Source organism: Herpailurus yagouaroundi, unplaced genomic scaffold, assembly GCF_014898765.1.
Source record: "Herpailurus yagouaroundi ecotype Mexico unplaced genomic scaffold, PumYag 490, whole genome shotgun sequence".
NCBI classification, from domain to species: domain Eukaryota; kingdom Metazoa; phylum Chordata; class Mammalia; order Carnivora; family Felidae; genus Herpailurus; species Herpailurus yagouaroundi.
This window is the reverse complement of record NW_024412707.1, coordinates 926,412-948,280: the sequence shown is the minus strand read 5'-3', so window position 1 is coordinate 948,280 and position 21,869 is coordinate 926,412. Positions and strand designations below refer to the sequence as shown.

General features: G+C 48.4%; 1 protein-coding gene across 1 annotated transcript; it reads right to left on the bottom strand.

Annotated features, from left to right (window-relative positions):
• Positions 1 to 1,582: 1,582 nt before the first annotated feature.
• On the bottom strand, positions 1,583 to 21,498 carry SLC2A11 (solute carrier family 2 member 11; the record flags this gene model as incomplete). Its single annotated transcript, XM_040464640.1, has 12 exons — positions 1,583 to 2,249; positions 2,461 to 2,588; positions 2,824 to 2,899; positions 2,982 to 3,083; positions 3,636 to 3,746; positions 3,841 to 4,028; positions 6,776 to 6,927; positions 7,480 to 7,606; positions 8,446 to 8,570; positions 15,633 to 15,793; positions 18,441 to 18,539; positions 21,448 to 21,498. Coding segments are annotated over 12 exons (1,521 nt in total), but the record flags the coding sequence as incomplete, so codon positions are not given.
• Positions 21,499 to 21,869: the final 371 nt, after the last annotated feature.

Sequence of the window (21,869 nt, the reverse complement as noted above, 5' to 3'; positions counted from 1 at the left end):
TTTTTAGGTTTTTTTCATTACAGTGATACAGTTAATGTTATGCAGTTATGATTTAATACTGCACCTTTATGTTTATTTACATATCTCTCTACTGCAAATGGTACCATGTATGGTCTTTAAGTGTTTGCATGCATAAGTTTTGATAAATTTTAACTTTTTTTTTTTTAGAGAGAGAGAAAGAGCACGAGTGGATGAGGGGTAGAGACGGGGGCAGGGGGTGGAGAGAGAATTCTAAGCACACTCCACGCTCAGCAAAGAGCCTGACTCAGGGCTGTATCCCACCACCCTGGGATCACGAGTCAGATGCTCAACCGACTGAGCCATCCAGATGCCCCTAACTTTGTTTTGTTGTTGTTATTGTTGTTAATAGTGGACAAAAGATTTGAACAGATTCTTCACAAGGGAAGATACATGAATGGCTATATTGAGTACATGAAAAGGTACTCAACATTATTATGATGAGCATTATAATCATTAGTCATCTGGGAAATGCCACCATTAAACCACAAGGAGACACCATTGTACCACCTGCAGCATGCCTAAATTAGGAAGACAGACAATACCAAGTGTTGGTGAGGGTCTGGAGCATCCACAACTCTTCTACATCACTAGTGGGGATGTAAAACAATACAATCACTTTGGACAATTTCTTCTATAGTTTTTGTTTTGTTTTGTTTGTTTTCCTCCCATAGTTAAACATACATTTACTATGGGTTTTTTTTAAGTAACCTCTACACCCAATATGGGGCTCAAACTCACAACCCTGAGATCATGCTGTAATGACTGAGCCAGCCAGGGGCCCCTAAACATACATTTGCTACTAAACTCAGTAATTCACTTACCCAAAAGAAATGAAACATTTGTCTACACAACTTGTGCAGGAATGTTAATAGAAGTTTTATTCATGAATGGCCAAGAATCAAAAACAACCCAAAATGTCCATCGACAGGTAAATAGTAAACAAATTATGATACATCCATACAGTAGAATATTGCTCAGCAACACAAAAGAATATGTACTAATGATGTGACAACATGTGTGAATCCCCAAAACTTTATTTGGAGCAAAACCGGACACAAATGCATACATATGGTGTGGAATTATATCAAACTCCAAAAAAGGCAATGTGACCTATCATGGCCTGGGCCTGCAGGTGGGATGGCTTACTGGTTGCAAAGGGGCATGAGGGAGACTTTGGGATGATGTAAAGGTTCTACTTTGATTGTGGTGGTGGTTTCTTGGGCACATACATCTGCCAAAACTCATTAAGTGTATACTCAATATAGATTCATTTTACTGCATGTAAATTACACCTTAAGGTTGATTTTTTTTAACATGTATTCATTTTTGAGAGACAGAGACAAAGCATGAGTGGGGGAAGGGCAGAGAGACTGGGAGACACAGAATCCGAAGCAGGCTCCAGGCTCTGAGCTGTCAGCACAGAGCCCAACACAGGGCTCAAACCCACAAAATGTGAGATCATGACCTGAGCCGAAGTCGGACGCTTAACTGACGGAGCCACCCAGGTGCCCCATCAACGTTGATTTTTTTTTTAAAAATCAGTTCCTCAGAAAAAAAAATTTTTTTTTTTAGATTTTATTTTTAAGTAATCTCTACACCTGACATGGGGCTCAAACTTCCAACCCCAAGATTAAGAATTGCATGCTCTACTGACCAAGTCAGCCAAGTACCCCCAGAAAATTCTTTTCTGACCACCCTCCTCAGATAGGCCAGCCTCCCTAGTATGCACTCACTTCATAATCTGTATTTTCTCCTACTGCATTTCTCCAAGTTTGCAATAATGTTTTGATTGGTTGCCTGTTAGTTAACTGCCTCTAGATGGGGAGCACCAGTAGGTCCTGATCCCATCTCTCTGGCTCACCACGGATTGCTAAGCACCTAGCACCAAGCCTGCATGCAGTAGGTGCTACATGGGCACTCATTAAACAAATGAATGCAGGAAGGAGGGAACGCAGAGGGCTGGGACCCTGGGCAGGAAGCAAAGAAGAGAGCTGCCGCTGGATCTGGGGCCCACCACACCTACAGAACTACAGCTCTGTGGCCTGGATGACTGCCGGGCCCAGCCACTCAGGGCCCTGGCTCTGCCTAGGGAAGTTGAGTCTGTGAAGTTCCTCAGAGATCTCCAGGAAGGTCTTGCCTTTGGTCTTGGGAAGGAAGAAGCCAGTACAGATGGTCCCACAGACACAAACACCCAGGAAAGGCACATAAAGAAAGTGGGACAAGCCCCCCTGTGAGTGAAAAGAGTCTCTGAGACCTGGTGTGTGCCCTGTTCAGGACCAGACATAAGGCCACATGACAGGTCATGATGAGGGATTTGTCCCTCTTTTTGAGTCCCATCCCCTCCAGCCTCAGGCTCCCAGGATGGAGACTTCCCACTGGGGCTCTCCTGCAGACACAGGGGAAAACCTAAGGCAAGGGAAGGGTGGGGAGGGTGCCTACCATGATGAAGGGAAACCCCAGCCCGACCAGGAAGAGCATGGTCCACATGAGCATCCGGCAGACCATAGAGGCAGCAGGCCGGGCCTTCTGGTCAAAGAGCTCCATGGCCAGAATCCCTGTCACTCTGGCTAGAAGGAAGAGCAGGGACAGGGGCTGCCAGCCAGGGCTGCCACCTTGTCCCCGACATAGGAGTGGGGGCCCCTTGTCCTCTTCTCCAGCCATTCCCTCCCAGAAGCCCCAGTACAGGGGGGCTGGGTGGCAGGGCATGCGGGTGACATTGCATTTATAGCCACTTGTCATTCGTGAAGACATTCGTGTTCCTTTGGCAAAGCCCAAAGTGCAGAGCTCCTTGGGCCCACTCACCAGGGCCAAGACCAAAGCTGAGGATGAGGGCAAAGATGCAGAACATGGCCAGGTAGGGCATCCAGGGGAGGGGGCTCTGCAGCAAAGGGGCAGAGGGGGTGGAGTGAGGTGGAGACCAGGCTGCCCCAAGCCACAACCCTCATGCCCAGCCCCACTACCTGCAGGCACAGGGCCACTGTAAAGATACTTCCACAGCAGGCCATCAGACCATACCCCGCTATCGGCAGCTTCCGGCGGCCCACCATCTCGATCACTGCACACTGCAAAGGAAAGGAGCTCTCAGTAACTGACCTGTGCGCTGGAAGCATGCTTCCTTTGGTTTAAAGGCCAGCAGTGGGCAGCTCCAGGTGTGTGTGAGGGAGCAATTAGGAGCAGTTGATTGCTTCAGGAGATTAAGACATTATTAGGGGGGGCCTGAGTGGGTTAAGCACCCACTCTTGGTTTCGGCTCAGGTCATGATCTCAAGGTTTGCAGGTTCCAGCCCCACATTGAGCTCTGTGCTGACAGCTCTGTGATGCTTGGGATTCTCTCTCACCCTCTCTCTCTCTCTCTCTCTCTCTGCCCCTCCCTTATTCGTGCTCTCTCTCAAAATAAATAAATAAATAAATAAATAAATAAATAAATAAATAAATAAACTTCAAATGCTGCTGACTTGCCCCATTTGAGCATAGTGAACTGGAGTGGGAAAGGGCCCAAGGTAGAGGACTTGATAGAAGACACTCCTCCAGGTGTCAGCACCCGATGCACCCCCACCCCCACAGGGCTGGTGGAGGGTCAACCCCTGAGCCCACAACAAACTCAGATAAACTCACACTGACGCAGGCCACGAGCAGCTCGCAGCTCCCAGTCCCCACGATAGCATACTGGACTTTCCCCTCGGGGATCCCGGCCTGCCGGAACACGGAGGAGGCGTAGGCGTACACCTGGACAGGGGGGCAGAGGGGTGGGCTGCCAGCTGCCTGTGGTCTGCAGCCCTCCCACCCCCAACCAGTTGAAGGATGCAGCGGGGAGCCTCACCGAGTTGGTTCCGCAAAGCTCCAAGGCACTGCCCAGGACCATGAGGCTTGTCACCTGTCTCCGCAGCCCGCGATCCTGGAACAACTCCCATGGGCGCAGGGCGCGTCGGCCCTGGCAGAAGATACGCTCCTCTTCCAGCTCAGCCAACTCCTCCGCCACCTCCGTGGTGCCCCGCAGCCGCTGCAGCGCTAGAGCAGGATGCAAGGGCAGAGGGCGCTGGGCCTCATTTCCCCCAACCTCTGCTTGGTGCCCTGCAGTGAGCTCCCACCCCAGCTCCGTTCACTCTCTCTCTGGGTCCCCCTGATCAGATGGGGATGATCTTCCTGTCCCTGTCATTTCAGGGCATCAAGAACCAGAAAAGGCTTTAGGAGCTGGGGGTTCTGTGGATACATCAGAGGGAACACAATTGTGGCAGATGACAATTATGCAATGTCCCCAGTTCTCCACGCTTCCCTGTATCTATGCTCTCTGCTAGGTGATTTTTGTAGCTGCCCCCACAAAAGGGGCAAGTATGCATCCTGCTCCTTGGCACTGCGCTGTGCCATGTGACTCACTCTGGCCAATAGAATGAGGTTGTAAGGAGGATATGCAAATTTCTGCCCAAGCCTTAAGAGACCTTGCTCATTTCTACTTGCTTTTCTCCCATCACCATAAAGACATGAGATGGGGCTAGCCCACTGGTCCCAGGAGGAGCAGAAATGGCCCAGCTGAGACTGTCCTAACTTTGCCAGTGCCCAGCTGACCTGAATGAGTGACGAAGACCAGCAGAGCCACCAGCTAGGCACAGCCTATATCAGCCAACCCCAGAGAACTCACAGACACTTGAGCTAAGTAATTGCTTCTTTGGTTTGCCATGAGATGTGATTATTAGGCAGCAATACAAAACTAATGAATTAACTGGTACCAGGAGTAGGTGCTACCATACTAGACCTGTGATCTATGGCATTGATTCCAAGACCAGGCAGAAGATGGTGAGGAGGCTGGAAAAATGGAAGCCTGGGTATTCAGGGCAGTAGTGTGGAAGAAAATAAAGAAACACAAACAAACAGACCTAATGAACTTCTGGACTGGAGTGAAGAAACCTCTATATGTTGAAAACATGAACTGGTTGCTGTTAGCTGAGTATTCTAAGCTTACTATATTGAAACATGAGCTCAAAAAACCTTCAGAGGGAAAAAGATTTAGTTCCAGAACTCACTAGGTTGGTTTAATAAAAAAACAAACAAACAAAATAAACCTGTTGCTTATCTCCAGCCTCTCCAGTTAGCAAAAAGAGGCTCACATTAAGTGACAGCCTGAAAGCAAAGATCAAATCCAGAGCACTGCCAGTGAGTCATGGACGCAGGGCAACAATCAAATTAAGGGTGTGGCTTAATGCAGTGACTCACTGCAATGGAAAAAGAGGCATTTAGAAGGCTTAAGGATGTTGGTCCCCAGCCTCCCGACATGCCCCAAATTCCAGTAAGTGAGTCTCAAGAGAGAAGCATGCCCCAGAAAGACTTGTGGGTATGGCTTTTTGGCACATCGATCAAATACATAGAAAAATCACATCGGTTTCAAGAAAATTATATTTACAAACGCTCTGCCAGCCTGGAGAGAAAGGGACCAAGACAAATTGAATGTGCCCAACTTTCTGTGGGTACATTTGCAATGCCCTCTTCAGAAGGTGACTAGGAAGTATATCTCAGAGGGAAGAAGCAAGAACCTGGGGAAACCATGACCTGGGGAGCCCCTCCTAGGGGCCAGAGCCAGGACTTGATCATGAAACATTCCCTACCCCCAACGCAGAGAGATCTGGCAGCGTTTTCTTAAGAGCGCATCGGCATTAAGGATTGGTGACTGCATCCTGCTTCCTTGACTTCTTGTCTTTGGAATGAGGGTTAGTTCTGGTTACACTGTCCTACTTTCATATTGTGTGCTGAGTTCAGAGGGGCAGACTTGTGTTTTTAGTGCCTAGGTGTCTGGATCAAGAGAAGGCACGTATAGATTTGATGTGATCTTAAGATCCTGGACTTCAAGACTGACACCATGATTGGATGAGACTGTGGGGTCCTGGATGACATTGAGCATGTTTTGCACAGGGGAGGGATATCAATAATAGCTGTGGACACAACGGCAAGCTGAGAGGGTGCCTGAGTGGGCCCTGGTCTTCACCCTTCTCCAAATCTATACCCCTTGCCATGGGAGAGGATATGCCATTGATTTTCCCATCCCTTGACTTTGGGTTCAGGGACAGGACTCTCTCTGGCCAATGGGATGTTAATGCGCATGGGGTGGGGGGTGGACCATGGGTTTGAAAAGTGTTTGTGCAATTGGATCTGCTTTCTTGTGCCTCTGCTGTCGCTGTAATAAGAACATTTCTGGGCTAGCTTGTTGGTACTAAGAGTGAGAGGAAAGTCATGTGCAGCAGAGCTAAACTACTCCAGCCCAGACCAGCCTGGACTGGCTGACCTCCAGCTGATTCCCAGACACCATGAGCTGGCCCAGCTGAGATCAGCAGTCATGCAGCCAGCCCAGCAAGTAAGTGGGTGGAGGATGCAGTAAATGATTATTGTTTTAAGCCAGAGATTTGGTATTGTTCCTTGGGCATCACTATCATGGCCATAGCTAATGAATAAGCCCATCAGCACCCAGCTGGCCTTGGGTCTGTGAGGTCTTAACATGTTTCATCTTACATATATGGTGGGGCGGGGGGGGGGGGGGCTCTTTATTGGCACCATCCTACAGTTCCTGGATGGCAGGGTTCAGGTCTGCTCTATCCCACTGCCTTGGCACTCAGGACAACCCCTTGGTAAATAGTTTTGAAGATATGAATGGTTGTCAAAAAAGGAGGGACAGCTTTTTCCTGATAAATGAAACCCAAGAAATGGAGACTCACATGCTCTGGACAGATGTGCCCATTTGTCAAGGGTGGTCTGGGAACACAAGGACTCACCTGCCAGGCAGGCCTCCATGTCTCCATGGTCAATGAGGAGGTAGCGCAAGCTCTCAGGGAGCAGAGGGAGGAAGGCAAGCTGGAGCACCCCAGGCACCAGGCAGCTGGCCAGCAGCAGGTACCAGGCCTGTGGGTCCCCCAGGAGTTCCCTGGGGAGGCAAAAGAGAGGCTGGGCCAGGTACTTTCTTGCCAGAGCCCTGCCCACTTGACCCCTACTCCCCAGACCCACCCACCTGGCCCCTGCTTGCCCTCCTGAAGGCAGAGGATCTGCATTGCTCTCTGTTTCCTCAAACCAGTTGTGGGTCTGGACACCAAGATCCCTCCCTCCAGGTGTTGGCTCCACCTTATCTGTAGCAACTCCTCTTCCCAGGGCTCTGGGATCTGCCCTCTCCCCTCTTTTCTGGGATGACCAGGACACGTTCCCCTTTAAAAGCCCAAATCTTCACCCTCTCCCTTTTTAAGATCTGTTCTTTGCTCCCTGATCTGGAGAGGATGCAAAATGGTGATTTACACTGAAGTGTGGTTGACTAACACCTGTTTTATGTATTGGCCAGATAGGTGTAGACAGGATTTCAATACAAAGATTTCTTAATACAAAGAAGCAATGCCTTAATACTTAATGGATAGAGGAGAAAGTTAGGCGAAGGGCTTTTACTGGCACCCCTCAAACCACTCAGTGCACATGGAGGCAGGTTGCTTATCTGAGTCCAACCACCTGGCCTATCACAATCCCTAGGGCAGTGAAGATGACTGAGGTCATGGCCACAGCTCCTCGGAGCTCCTTGGGGGCACTTTCCCCTAGGTACATGGGCTGGACATTCATGCTCACACCTAGATGTGTGCACAACCAGTAAGTTTCAGAGTATTTTCTTTCATAGGAATAGATAACTAATATAGACATAGACACCTGGCCATATAAACAGTATTGAGTCAAGAGGGGATTTGTTGATGGGTATCCCTAAACACCCAGGTGGATGTGCTCAAAACTCTGCTTCCTCACATGACAAACCCCAGAAACTGAGGAGTCCCTAACAGCCTACTCTGCCTCTGTAATGAAAACCCAAGAATGCATCCTTTGTACCTTGGCTGCCAGGAAGCTCATGGCTTAGAGTATGGCTCAAATATGGGAACTCTGTCAGCATAGGTTTGGGTATGTTTGTACTCACACCCTGTGTGAGTTTTAGAAACTTTTTCATGTTTCTATATCCACTTTAAGTGTCTACTTATATGAGCCTTTTTAAGAGAAACCATATTTAATCATTTTGCAAAAGAAGAGGTGGGCATGAATGAAAAATGTGAATGGGGAGCCTGGGTGGCTCAGTCAGTTAAGCATCTAACTTCGACTCAGGTCATGGTCTCATAGCTCGTGAGTTTGAGCCCCACATTGGGCTCTGTACTGACAGCTCAGAGCCTGGAGCCTGCTTCGGATTCGGTGTCTCCCTCTCTCTCTGCTCCTCCCCTGCTTGTGCTCTGTCTCTCTGTTTCTCTCTCTCTCAAAAATAAATAAACATTTTAAAAAATGTGAAGAAAGAGAATACATGGATGGATGGATGAAATAATGGATGAAAGAAATAATGGATGAAAGAAATAAAGAGAACAGATGAATGAATAAATGGAATACACGAATGAGCAGGAAGAGAGAGGCAGGATGGGCTGCCCTCCCCCCATACCTGCACTGACTCCCAAGAGCAGCCTTCCCAGCATGACCATCTCAAAGGAGCCTGGTCTGTGGCTGAAGCCAAACAGGGTCACTGTGGCCACCACAAAGATATTATTCAACAGGAGGGACTTCTTCCTGGGGGGAAAGTAGAATACAGGTAAGAGAGGCTCATGTTCAGTCTAGCAGAACTCTCCCTGGGGATCCCTCTTTGCAGCCCCAGCCAGCCCTGATCAGACCTGTGTGTGAACATGTGTGGGCCGTGTCAAGGAGTCTAAGCTACATGAAGGGAAATGTCCATTAGCCATTGTGCCTACAGACTACCTGGGGCATATTGTCACACCCATCTCTCAAGATACCTGAAGTCCCTCTCCTTTCTGCCTGCACCACAGTGTGCAAAATTTGCATCTTACGGCTTTATCTCTTCAGATTAAGCATTGCTTTCTTCCTACTCCTTTGTAAAATGAGGGGCCTAACATCTGATTTCTTAGACACAATTAAACCATAGAGAAGAAGAGCAGGGACTTTCAGAGTAAGGGAAGGGATGCATGGAAAGCCAAGTACAGTCCCCTCACATTTTCTTCCATGTATTATAGAGTCACTTCTCAGAACTTTTAGGATGGCTTGATGGCCCAGGCCTCACTCAGTGGGACAGACTGCAAACCAGGGAGCAGGCAACAGAAATGTCAGTGAGGAGGCATCGGCTCTGAGATTCCTGATATTGAGCATGGAAGTGCTGTCACACAGTGACTTGAGCTCACTGTAGATCATACAGCTTACTATACCGACAGGGAAACTGGAACCTAGTGGAGGCCAGTATTCTGCCCAAAGTCAACAGCACACTGGTGACAGAATGTGAATGTTAAAGCATAGATCTGCTGAGTCAAGAGAATGGAGAATGACATCCATTATAACAAACCTGATCCAGCAGTAACTCCAGTTGAAAACCATATATGAAAAAAAGAAAAGAAAAGAAAACCATATATGGTGGCTTCTTCGGTGGTGTGAATTAATAAAGTACTTCAACTGTGGGGTATTTACTTGGTAAATGCATTTTGCTCCATTTCAATACACAGACAGCACCAGAAACATGCAGCTTTCACCTAGTAGGGGCAGTAATATACCTTTGCTGACCTGCCTGAGGCTAGAGCAGCTCTCCAGCTCTGGGCCAGAATCCCTTCCACCGGGAGCTACACATCCCACAGGGCACCCTGCTGGCCCACTTCTTTGACGACTTTATACCGAAAGGACATGGAGAAAGGCACTATAATAGTACACTAGAGGTCTTGTAAGGTACAAGCATGACAAAGAGTAGAAACTGAAAAACGAAGGGGCCGCTGCATCAATGAACTGCTGAGGTTCAACAGGCTAAGATATGTCATTATATTTCCTCCAAAGTGCATGAGAACTCTCTGCCCTCCCTCTAAGGATGGGCAAATCTCAGAGGATTTCTTCCCATTTTGGAGGGAGCCTGCACCACACAGGCTGTTGTGATTTAGCACATATTATCAGTTGATTTGAAAACCTAGCAGCTTCCAGCAGAGCTAAGCAAGAAGAATATTCTCTAGGGAGTCCAAACTAAGTGCATAGAGCTCTGCCACTCGTCCCTTTAGACCTAGGAGACCCTGTAATGCTCCAAGTGACTGTGGCAGTTGTCTAAAAGAACAATCACAATGCAAGACCTAGAGTTTTGGAGTACAGCCACTCTACTTCAGTGAATTGCCATCCTCTTAATTAGAAATAACTCTGGCCTTGTCAGTAGGCCTTAGCGGGGAATAAACACAAGGCTGTAGGACCCCTAGTGGCCATGTACCCATCATGCACTGGGTGCCATATGACACACCTATGCTAAGGTTGAGTGTGCCCAGTAGCATTCAATTGCTATTTAAGTGATGCCCCATGTGGCCCCAAAGGTTCTGATGAGCAGGTTACTCATGTCAGCACGCCTACACGACCACACTGCCACCCTTCTCCCAAGGCACACCAGGGCCTCTTTCTTTTCTTCAGTTTTTTTAAGTTTATTTTTCTCTTATGTGGATCCTGAGAAACTTAACAGAAGACCATGGGGCAGGGGAAGGAAGAAAAAAAAAGAGAGGGAGGGAGCCAAACCATAAGAGACTCTTAAAAACTGAGAACAAACTGAGGGTTGATGGGGGTGGGAGGGAGGGGAGGGTGGGTGATGGGTATTGAGGAGGGCACCTTTTGGGATGAGCACTGGGTGTTGTATGGAAACCAATTTGACAATAAACTTCATATATTGAAAAAAAAATAAATTAAATAAATAAATAAATATTTCTATCCCCCAAAATAGAGGGTGGCAAGCTATAGCCAACGGATCAAATCCAGCTTGCCCCGTTTTTCCAAATAAAGTTTTATTGGGACACACACACACACAAAAATAAAGTTTTTTTATTTTTGAGAGAGAGCAGGGTAGGGGCAGAGAGAGGGGGATAGAGAATCTCAAGCTGGCTCCACGTTCAGTGTAGAGCCCAACATGGAGTTTGATTCCCCTACCATGAGATCATGACCTGAGCCAATATCAAGAGTCAAACACTCCACTGACTGAGTCACCCAGGTGCCCCTCTTGTCTTCAGTTTGAAACAAACAAAACAAAGCTTAACCCTGGTTTGTATATGGCTCTGCGCATTAGTTCTAGCCAGAAATGTAGGGCTATGGCATTAAAGCACTCTCAGATGTGGCCCTAAAAGATACTGGAAAAGTGAAGCCATTCCTGTAGACAGAATCTTGAGCACGGAATTTTGTCCCCTTTTCCAAAGCATTTGGTCAGATAGTCTTAGATGGTCATAGTCTTAGATGGTCAAAGTCTTAGATGAAGCAGGATTTGAGGACTGGTTTCAAGAAGGTGTTGGAAGGTTAAACAGATGGATCTCTCAGAATTAGCCCCAAACTTGAACCTATACATGTCCCTGTTTCCACTCACCAGAATCTCCCTTCCACTGAAGAAAAGGCTCTTAAAAACCAAGCAGACAGAATGAACCCCTCTGGGATAGCATGCAGCAGCCTTCCTCAGCCCACCCAGTGGTCACTCCATTGCCTCATAAATCAGGTAGAGTCACAAGGATAGAAAATGCACATGGTGGACACCTAGGTGGCTGAGTTGGTTAAGCATCCAACTCTCGATTTCGGCTCAGGTTATGATCTCACGTTTCATGGATTCAAGCCCCGTGTCAGGCTCTGCACAGAGAGCATGAAGCCTGCTTGGGATTCTCTCTCCCCCTTTCTCTCTCTCTGCCCCTCCATGCTCATTCTCTCTCTTTCTCTCTCTCAAAATAAATGAATAAACTTAAAAAAAAAAAAAAGGAAAATGCATATGGACTCAATGATAGGGGTCTCCTATCTCCAGACTAACCACCTTGCCACCCTACACACCCAACCCTGACTCCCAGAAATGGCAACACATGTCAGGACTTCAGTCTGCCACTGGGTGGAAGATGAACTGCACTGGATCCTTGCCCTGGGGATAGGACAGCAATTTGTTATAAATGAAACAGGTACGTGTGCTGAATTTGAATTTTTAATTCCTTCCCTTCAAGCTTCTGCCAGTGCCATCACATAAGGACACTATACCAAGTATCATTAGATATTTGGGCAACAATGATCAGATAATAGCTAATTTCTTCTATTTTGCAGGAAGAGCCTAAATTTGTTTGGGAATGTGCCCCTACCCTTTAAGGTTCAGGTGTGAACCCAACAATCTAACCTAGCCTTGGTGATCTTGTTCTCTGTGCTAGTGGCCTGGTACTGGGCAATGAGACATGGCACCTTTTTTGAAAAGTTTTTTCTGGGGCACCTGGGTGACTCAGTCAGTTAAGCATCCAACTTTGGCTCAGGTCATGATCTCACGGCTCGTGGGCTCAAGCCCCATGTCAGGCTCTGTGCTGCCAGCTTGGAGCCTGGAACCTGCTTTGGATTCTGTCTCCCTCTCTCTCTGTCCTTCCCCTGCTCGTGCTCTCTCTCTCTCTCTCTCTCTCTCTCTCTCTCTCTCTCTCAAAAATAAAAAAACTTAAAAATTTAAAAAAAAAAAAAAAAAGAAAAGCTTTTTCTCTTCTGGATTTAAAACATCAGCTAGACAGGGGCGCCTGGGTGGCTCAGTCGGTTAAGCGGCCGACTTCAGCTCAGGTCATGATCTCGCGGTCCGTGAGTTCAAGCCCTGAGTCAGGCTCTGTGCTGACAGCTCAGAGCCTGGAGCCTGTTTCAGATTCTGTGTCCCCCTCTCTCTGACCCTCCCCCGTTCATGCTCTGTCTCTCTCTGTCTCAAAAATAAAATAAATGTTAAAAAAAATTAAAAAAAAAAAAACTTCAGCTAGGCAGAAATCCCCTTTCTGCTAGATAATGTTGCCTCTGAGAGAGGCACTTGTAGTTTTCTAGCTGTAAGCCCGAGGACAAAGCCAACACACAGTGGAGCCGGCAGACAAAGTGCTCTCAGAGGAGCACATCCAGGGCACTGAGGTAGCACTGAAGTCACCCACCTATACACTTCTTGTGTGAGACAAAGGACCTCCTATTGTTTCAGCCAACTAAGTCCTGATTTTCTGTTACTTGCAGTTGAAGGCATCCTAACAGATACACCTGTTAAATACACAAACATGGATGTAATCTGCATCCAAGAAAGGTAGTTACATCAATGAAAGAAGAAGGGCTGGTGCCATGGAACTCATTACTGCATTGTGAGTCCCACCATCCAGAAGCAGATGACCTCTTAGGGTAATAACCTGCTGGACATTCCACGCTGTTAGGACCACCAAGCCCACTCAAGAATAAAGATTTGGGTCACCCTGACAGGCAAAGAGCCTCAACCAGTGGACATACTGGCTCAAGACAAGAATAGAAAACTGGAGGATGAAGTCACCAATGCAAGCAAAGCCTGGAACCAGTTCCAAAACCACAGAGTAGAATTCTATCTGCACTACCAGGCTTTCTGCATCATGTGCTTCAAAATAAATTCACCCACTACTTTTTCGTTCCTTAATAAGTGTTTCCCCTACTCTTTATCCTTTCCTCCTTCTGTGGGATATCTTGATGACAGGTTAATTTGCCATGAATTGTGTAGATTGCAGAACATTGAGAAGTAATGGCAGGGCTGGCAGAATGGTCATTACGTGGAAATCCTGGACTCAGAAAGAATGCTTTCCTGATACTGGCCCTTGTGGTGTGACAAGACAAGGCTCTAAGTGGTCTCACTCAGGGAGAGGTGAATACATTTGCTGGTGTACATGATGAGATGGGTGAGGAACATTAGGAGGGCACGCATGGAGCTGAATACAGGGGACAAAGGGGTCTATACATGCGGGGCGGCCAGCAAACTGGTGGACTCTGGTAGCCATTTGTTTTTTTCTGCCCCACAATGCTTCTCTCCCACTGCTTCACTGGTTTAGATATGTGACCCACGGTGGGTCAATAATAATCTGTCTTTCTGGATTTGAATCTTGAATGAAGACAGTGGAGACAGAATGTGTATGTCGTTGGAGCTAATGCACTGAAGGCATCTTTCCCAGAAGGATGGTCCAATGCTCTGGCTGTTGAGATCCTCAGCACCATCTCAGGTCCTGTTCTTCTTAAGACCTGGCTTCTGAGTGTTTCCTTTCATTCTATGAGCTACTCCAGTATCTTTCCAGTTATTACAATTTTTCATCAAGTCAGTCCAAGCCTGTCTCTCTCTCTCTCTCTCTCTCAAGTAGACTTCTAAAAATTTTCATTTATATTTATTTTATGTAAATCCAAGTTAGTTAATATATAGTTATATAGTTAATATATATAGTTTTATATATATAGTTATATATATATAGTTAGTATATATATTATATATACAGTTACTATATATATAAGTTAATAACTATATATATAGTTCATATATACAGTTATATATGTAGTTAATATATAGTTATATAGTGTAAATAATGATTTCAGGAGAGGCTCCTGGTGGCTCAGTCAGTTAAGCATCTGACTTTAGCTCAGGTCATGATCTCGCTGTTTGTGAGTTCAAGCCCCACATCCGGCTCTGTGCCGACAGCTCAGAGCCTGGAGCCTGCTTCGGATTCTATGTCTCCCTCTCCCTCTGCCCCTTCCCTGCTCATGTTCTCTCTCTCTCTCCCTCTAAAATGAATAAACATTTAAAAAAGATTAATAAAATAAAATAAAAATAATGGTTTCAGGAGTAGAATTTAGTGATTCATCACTTATGTATAACACCCAGTGCTCATCCCAACAAGTGTCCTCCTTAATGCCCATCACCCATTTAGCCCATCCCCCTACCCTACCCTCCAGCAATGTTCAGTTTGTTCTTTGTATTTGAGAGTCTCTTATGGTTTGTCTCCCTCTAAAAATTTTTTTATTCAAGGGGCACCTGGCTGGCTCAGTCAGAAAAGCGTGTAACTCTTGATCTCAGGGTTGTGAGTTCAAGTCCCACACTGGGTATAAAGATTGCTTAAATAAATAAAAACTTAAAAAAATTTTTTTTAATGTTTATTTATTTTTGAGTGAGAGGGAGAGAATGAGAGAGAAAGTGCAAGCAGGGGAGGGGCATAGAGAGGGAGACAGAGGATCCAAAGTGGGCTCTGCACTGATGGCAGAGAAGCCTGATGTAGGGCTCAAACTCACAAACCGTGAGATCATGACCTGAGCTGAAGTCAGACTCTTAACTGACTGAGCCACCCAGGGAGCCCTAAACAAATTTTTTTAAGTAGGCTCCACACCCAATGTGGGGCTCAAACTCACAACCCTGAGATCAAGAGTCGCATGCTCTACCAACTGAGTCAGCCAGGCACCTCTTTTTCCTTTCTTTCTTTCTTTCTTTCTTTCTTTCTTTCTTTCTTTCTTTCTTCCATTAATTTATTCATTCATTATGAGTCCGTCTTGTTTGCACCCCAAGACTGCATCAGTTGGATACAGAGAGGGGAATGAGGCCTGAAGAGGAAATACTTGTTTCCGGTCCAATATCACTTGCTGGAGAAACGAACTGGAAACAAGGAGTCCTCCCTCCCTCAGGACACAGGGCTCTTCCCTCTACCAAATCCACTTGGAAATGTGACTCTTGTGGTGAAACTACAGGTAGGGTAGGAGGCTGGGGAGCTGACCTAGGCCTGGGCCTACAGGGCATCTTCCTTCTCCCACATTCCTCAGCTTACAGACTGGGGTACCAATCATCAAAGGGCATTTGGGGTGTACCCAGAAAGCCCTTACCTTCCCAATATGATGGCCAGGGGCCCAGCAAGCAGTGCTCCAAAGAGGCCCCCCAGGGGGTACAGAGACACGATGAGGGACCACACAAGCAGAACTAGGTGGTCGGGCAGTGGCTGGCCAGTACGCACCTGCCATGTCTCATTGATGAATTCCTGGATGGGCTGTGGACAGAGATACCGGTCAACTTCCCAGGAACAGGCTGGATACAATAGGCCTTCCCCTCCACAGGGCTCTGCCTCTGCAGAGCAGGCACCAAGTCGTGAGCAATACTGCTCCCCAGCCAGGGGGCAGGAACAGTATCTGTTTGCCCTTCAGAGTCCACTTCACCCCTTGTCCTCCTGCTTTTGGTCCAAGAATCCACCTGCATCCGTGGGCTCCTTGCTGACTGGCTTTCTGTTGGACTTGGACTTGGCCAATGGTGAGCACCAGCAGGGCATCAGAGAGAGGCAGAAGGGGTGTTTGTTCCCAGGTCACCCGAGGCTGGCTGTGACACTCAACCAAAGGTCACTGCTCCTCTCAAGGGGTCCTACTCCATATGGCTCTTTCTTTCCAGTTTCCAGACTCCTTCCACGAGTCCCTTTGGGGGTAGGAGTAGTAATGACTCTGGCATTACTGGGCTCTCCCTGGTCTTGTGTGTTGTCTCTGCCCCACTCAACCTTTGTAAATCATCCCTTGTGGTATCTAAACTTGCTTGGTTTATCTGGAGTGTGCCACTCATTTCCTTGGGACCCCAATTTTCACAGTCCTTAGAAGTACTCTGTTAGATACACATTACTGTGTTCACTGTTTAGACTGGCACTAGGCCTGGGAAAGTGGAAGGACTTGCCCACGGCCTCAGCCACAGGTCAGGGCTGAAGCCAGGTAGTTAGGACACCCCAGGGCCCCACCCCCAGAGCTGCAGTTTCAGGGAAGTGAATGGAGGCCAAATGGTTAGGAAGGATTGCACTTGGGCAAGACCCGGGCATACTTCACTTGCTTAGAGATGAAATGTCAGTGTCTGGCTGATCTCAGGCCTCCCAACAGGATGTGAAGGAGGACCTGAGGAGGACAGTGAGTTTAAGGGTCGGGCCAGCTCTCCTCTGCTCAGGCCAGCTCAGGGTAATGGCTGTCAAGCCTAGCATCCACCAGCTCCCTCTGGGGGAAAGACTGTCCAGGGGAGCTAGGACCAGGGCAAGCCTCCCTGTCCCTTGGCGGAAACTCCTCAAGAATGACCATCCAGGGGATTAGGAGGAGCCTCTGAGGCCAAGAAAGTCCTATTTTGGGAGGCTGGGGATGGCCCATGGGAGATAAAGCCCAAGAGTGCCTGTTGCAGGTGGATCCTTCTCCAGCCTGTAAGTGTACTGTGAAGTGGGCACTCACATGTGTGTTGAATGAACAAATAAACAAGCAAATACAGCTAGCTCGGACCTCCCTTTCTAAGCCCTGCATTTCATCCTTTCTTTAAGGCATTGGGCTGCTATCACTGTTTCTGCCCAGAATGTGGTCCCACCCTGGCTTCTGCTAGGCTATCCTCTCTTCCTTTGGGGACTTCTCTCCCATCCCCAGTTACAGCCTGTCCTGTCCAAAGGTGGTCACCTGATTCAGACTGGCCAATGGGAGGGCTCCACCTCTTGATCACATGATTGGCTGGCCTGAATATGATCCAAATCAGCCAATCGGACTCTTCCCAGACCTTTCAGCTGGAACTACTAGGGAGGACTTTCCTTTGGGGGTTTCCAACTGGCAGGAAGTCAGTCTGGTACAGTTGCCCTCTTGTCACTGAATGAGGAGGGTAGAGGGAACAGGACAGGCAGGGAGAAGACAGCTGCACTTCTGTCCTGGGACCTGCTTCCTGCAGCTCTTTCCCCTGCACCTACAGTGTGCAGCCCCACAACCTTCCCAGCTATGGGACAGGACACTCACCCTTCTGATTTAAGTTACAGGCCAGTTTTTATCAATGGGCTGGAAGATTCACCTTTTCCATGGGCACCACTGAACATCAACATGGGTCAGGTCAGCATCAGGTGCTTCACTCAGAGCAAACCAGCAGGAGGTTGCAAACAGCCGACATGCAACCTGAGTGGTGACAGTCAGCACAAAGGGCTGGGGATGGAGGGGTGACTTCCAGCCAGAGACTATTGAAGGAAGGCAGGATGTTTGGATGGTTCTTGTGGGGCTTCTGCAGATGCAGTGGAGAGGGCTTCCCAAACAAAGGAGGCTTAAAGAGGGGGCTGTGTGCATTTGAGGAACGGCATTTAACCTGCTTTGCTAGTGGGGTTCAGGGAATAAAGGTGGAAGACAGGCGGGCAGGTTCTGATCAAGGAAGGCCTTGAACTTCAGGTGGATGAGTCTGTCCTGATTCCTATAGGCACAGAATGTTTCTGGGCAGGGAAGTGGCTTGATCAAACTTGAGAGGCTGAAGGCAGAGATGCCAATGAGGAGGCTAAGCCAGCAATCCAGGCAGGAAAGATGGGATCTGAACTGGAGTCATGGCAGAGACACGGGGAGAAATGGCTAGCTAGAGGTAATGAGCAAGGACTCAGTGTTTGAGGGGGAGGGGGCCAGAGTCAAGGCTGACCCCCAGTCACTGGGCAGACAGTAGAGTTATCTGCTGACATCAGGGACCCAGGAGGACGTGCAGGTTCAAGAGAGGATGTAGAGGTGGGTTTGAATTTGAATCCACAGGACCAATGGGACATCCCAGTGAAAGTGGACACATGGGAGAAAGTGCCACCAAGTGGATGCTGGCCCGAAGCCCCACAGTGGGCAGCTGTTAGCCCTCACCCAGCACCCACTGGGACGGTGACGGTGAGCACAGAGGATACATACCAACATCGGGGCACTGATGATGGAGAGGTTGTAGCCAAATTGAAAAGTCCCACCAATGCCAGCCGCACAGATGGTCAGGAGCAGGACACTGCCCTGAATCTGAGGAGAGAGGGGAGGACACAGAGTGACCTTTGGCAGCCTCCATCTCCTCCCAGGACTGGAACCTACCAATCACAGCATTGCAATCTATTTGAACCAGGCAGCAATGCTTCCACTTTACAGATGAGGCAACTGAGGCACAGAGGAGGAGAGGAGTTACCTAGGTCACATTGCTGGCAGGCAGCACAGGAAGCCCAGCCTTCTGTTCTGAGTCCAGGTCCTTGCTGGCACCTCACCCTCCACCCTCTCCCCCATGAGCATTTTCCCCAAATGGACAACATTTCTCTGGTCCTCCCTGCCAGGCTGTCCCTGGGCAGGCCTGCTGTGGTTCAGGAGCACAGTGCCCTGAGCTGGGGCCCCAGGACAGTGAAGCTCTGCACCAAACAGGACTGGAGCCCCTGAGCCCCAGCAAAACTCCAACAGAGTGGCTGGGCCTTCTTCTCTTACCTGCCAGCCAGTTCCACAATAAAGCTAACAGAAGGGGTCACATGGACCTACACATGTGGGGACTTGGGAGGCACAGGAAAAAGCAGAGAGTGGCTGCAGCCAGTGACAGTGCTTGGGTCCCAATGCCAGTTCTGCCCTTACTCCCTTGTCCTGAGTCACTTCTTTGCTGGACCTGGAGATGATAATGCCTACCTCCAGGTTGGGGGACAGCCAGGGTATTTGTGCGCCACACATACTTGGTACAATAAAGAACAGTTTTCATCCCTGTGCAATACCCTTAGAGATGGAGAGAGAACTCTCCAAAGTACCCAGCCACAAGAACTCAGTGCCCTGAGGTCCCATCACGTTAGGTCAGTATATTTTTTAGGGACTCATAATCTTAATATTTTCCCTGTTATAATTTTTAATTACAAAATAACATGCTTGTTAAATTTTTTGAAAATTCAGTATATGCTGAATGTTCTCCACTGACCCAAAGGCAGAGCATTGAATTGCTCCTCTCAGATACTTTCCTGGGTGTTCACGAAGTAGCTGACTACACAAAAATCAAAGTGTTGGTCTTTTCCCAGTAACTATCATACTGCCTTTCTTGTTCTAGCAAATCATCCTGCAAACCTGAAGTCCTGTGAGTCAAATTTATGGTTTTTAAAATACTTACACACAAGTTCATAGTGGAAGGATGTCTGGCTGAAGATTTTATGAAGAATTTCCTGAACCTGAAGACTATTTATTCATTTTGTCAAATACCAAGTGCCTGTCCCAGCTAGAAATTATGCTGGGGGGGGGGGGGCAGATACAGCTGGGCAAAAGACTGATGTGCATTCTCCATTTGGTGAGATATTGTGCTGGCACTGGGCAGGCTGAGAAAGAGGCTCTGGGGGGCAGGATCCTGCCAAGGATCTCGCCACAGTTCTGGAGACAGGTCCATCACAGGGCCTGCCAAAAGTTCCTATAATAAGTCCTAAGTAACTTCCTTCCAAGCTGAAAGCCACAGGAGGAAACCAGGTAAGGACCCAGGACTCTGGTCTCATTGGAGTCACATTAAAGCTCCATGTGGGCTGCATGGAGGTGAGCGTTCCACTGAGACAGAAGATCTGCAGAAAGCAGCAAGAGACCCAGAGCCTGGAGCCCCTGGCTGGCTCAGTCAGAAGAGTATGTAACTCTTGATCTTGGGGTCATGGGTTTGATCCCCATGTTGAGTGCAGAGATTACTTAAAAAAAAAAAGGGGTTGGGCGGGGGCACCTGGGTGGCTCAATTGGTTGAGCATGCAACTCTTGATTTCAGCTCAGGTTGTGATCCCAGGGCTGTGGGATCAAGCCCTGCACCAGGTTCTGTGCTGGGTGTGGAGCCTACTTGGGATTCTCTCTCTCTCTCTCTCTCTCTCTCTCTCTCTCTCTTTTTCCCTCTGCCCCTCTCCCTGGCTCACGCTCTCTCTCTAAAATTAAATAAACAAACAAACAAATAAATAAATGAGACACAGAGCCTGATAACAATTGAGTCCGTGTGGCAGGCAGGATATGCTGGCAGGTCTCCAAGATAGCAGGAAATTATTTAATTCACTAAGATCATGCATGGAGATTGCCTAGTCCTGTGCCTGATCATGAAAAACATTCAGACATTAGCTATGGTGGTGATTATCAATTCAGTGAACAAACATCTCTTGCCTCCCTACTGTGGGCAATAAATCAACTCTTCTAGTTGCTATGGATATAACCAGCAGAACAGGAGACAAAAATCTGTGACCTCACAGAGCTGTCCTTGCAGCTGGGGAAGATGGGCAATAACCAAATGAACAAGGAAAATACATAGTCTGTCAGCTGGTGTTATGGAGACATGAAGCAAGGAAGGGTGAGAGGGAGTGTTTGGAGAGGGTGGTCAGGAAATAGGCCCTGAGAAGGTGACATCTGCGCAAAGACTTGAAAGAGACAGGGGAATGTGCCATGCAGATATCTGAAGGAAATCAGCGCAGGCTGGCAAAGGGATTGGGGGAAGGGGAAGAGGCACTCAGAGATGGGAGGTTGAATGGTATAGTCATTCTCTTCTGGCTGCTCCCATTTCTCTGTGAAGGACATCAGGACAGGGTTTAGAGGGAGCATGGAGGATGTGAAGGCTGGGGAATGAGGCGAGAATGGTAAACAGTCGCAGAAGCCGGCAAAGCGGCCAGGGCTGCAATACTCAAGAGCTGACCCGCCCAAAGACTCCAGAACAACACGGGCATGGGGAGGGCTGCTAGGGTGGGATCCTGCGGGGCCACAGGTCCTGTAGACACATGACCCCATGCAGCCTTGCACTGACCCCCAGGCCATCCCTGCGAGCGACCTCCTGTTCGTCTGAGCCCAGCACCTAACTCCACTGACAAATAAGCACCAGCTATTTTTGTACACTGACACCTCCGTTAAGCCTTCCAGAGTGGCTGCGTCTGCGCATTCACGCAGGTCTGCAATCCCTGGTCTGAAATACCTGGGCCGGGCGTGTTTCGGAATTCAGATCTTTCCCAATCTCAGGCGGGCATCAAGCACGTACACATCTCTCCAGCATTCGCAGCAACAGGGGCCTGAGCTAGCCAGCTTCTCGGCTCAGGACGGCCGCTGCCACAGGCGAGCGGAGTGGAAGCGCACGCCCGCCGAGAGGAGGGCGGTGCAGTCATTTCAGCAGGCTCTCAGAAGGAGAGCACAAAGCCATGGCGCATGCGCCGTAGGCGTTGAAGCCGCGTGTGCTATCTTCGAGGCAGAAGCGGATGCGCAAGCGCAGTGGGCGTTGAGGGCGCCCTGGTAAGCGGAAGGCTGGCGCAAAGTGTACCTCTGTCCGAGGCGCGCGCCCGAGACACCTGCGTAGGCGCACAGGGAGGTTAAGGAGTGTGAGGTGTTTCCTGCAGGTCACCT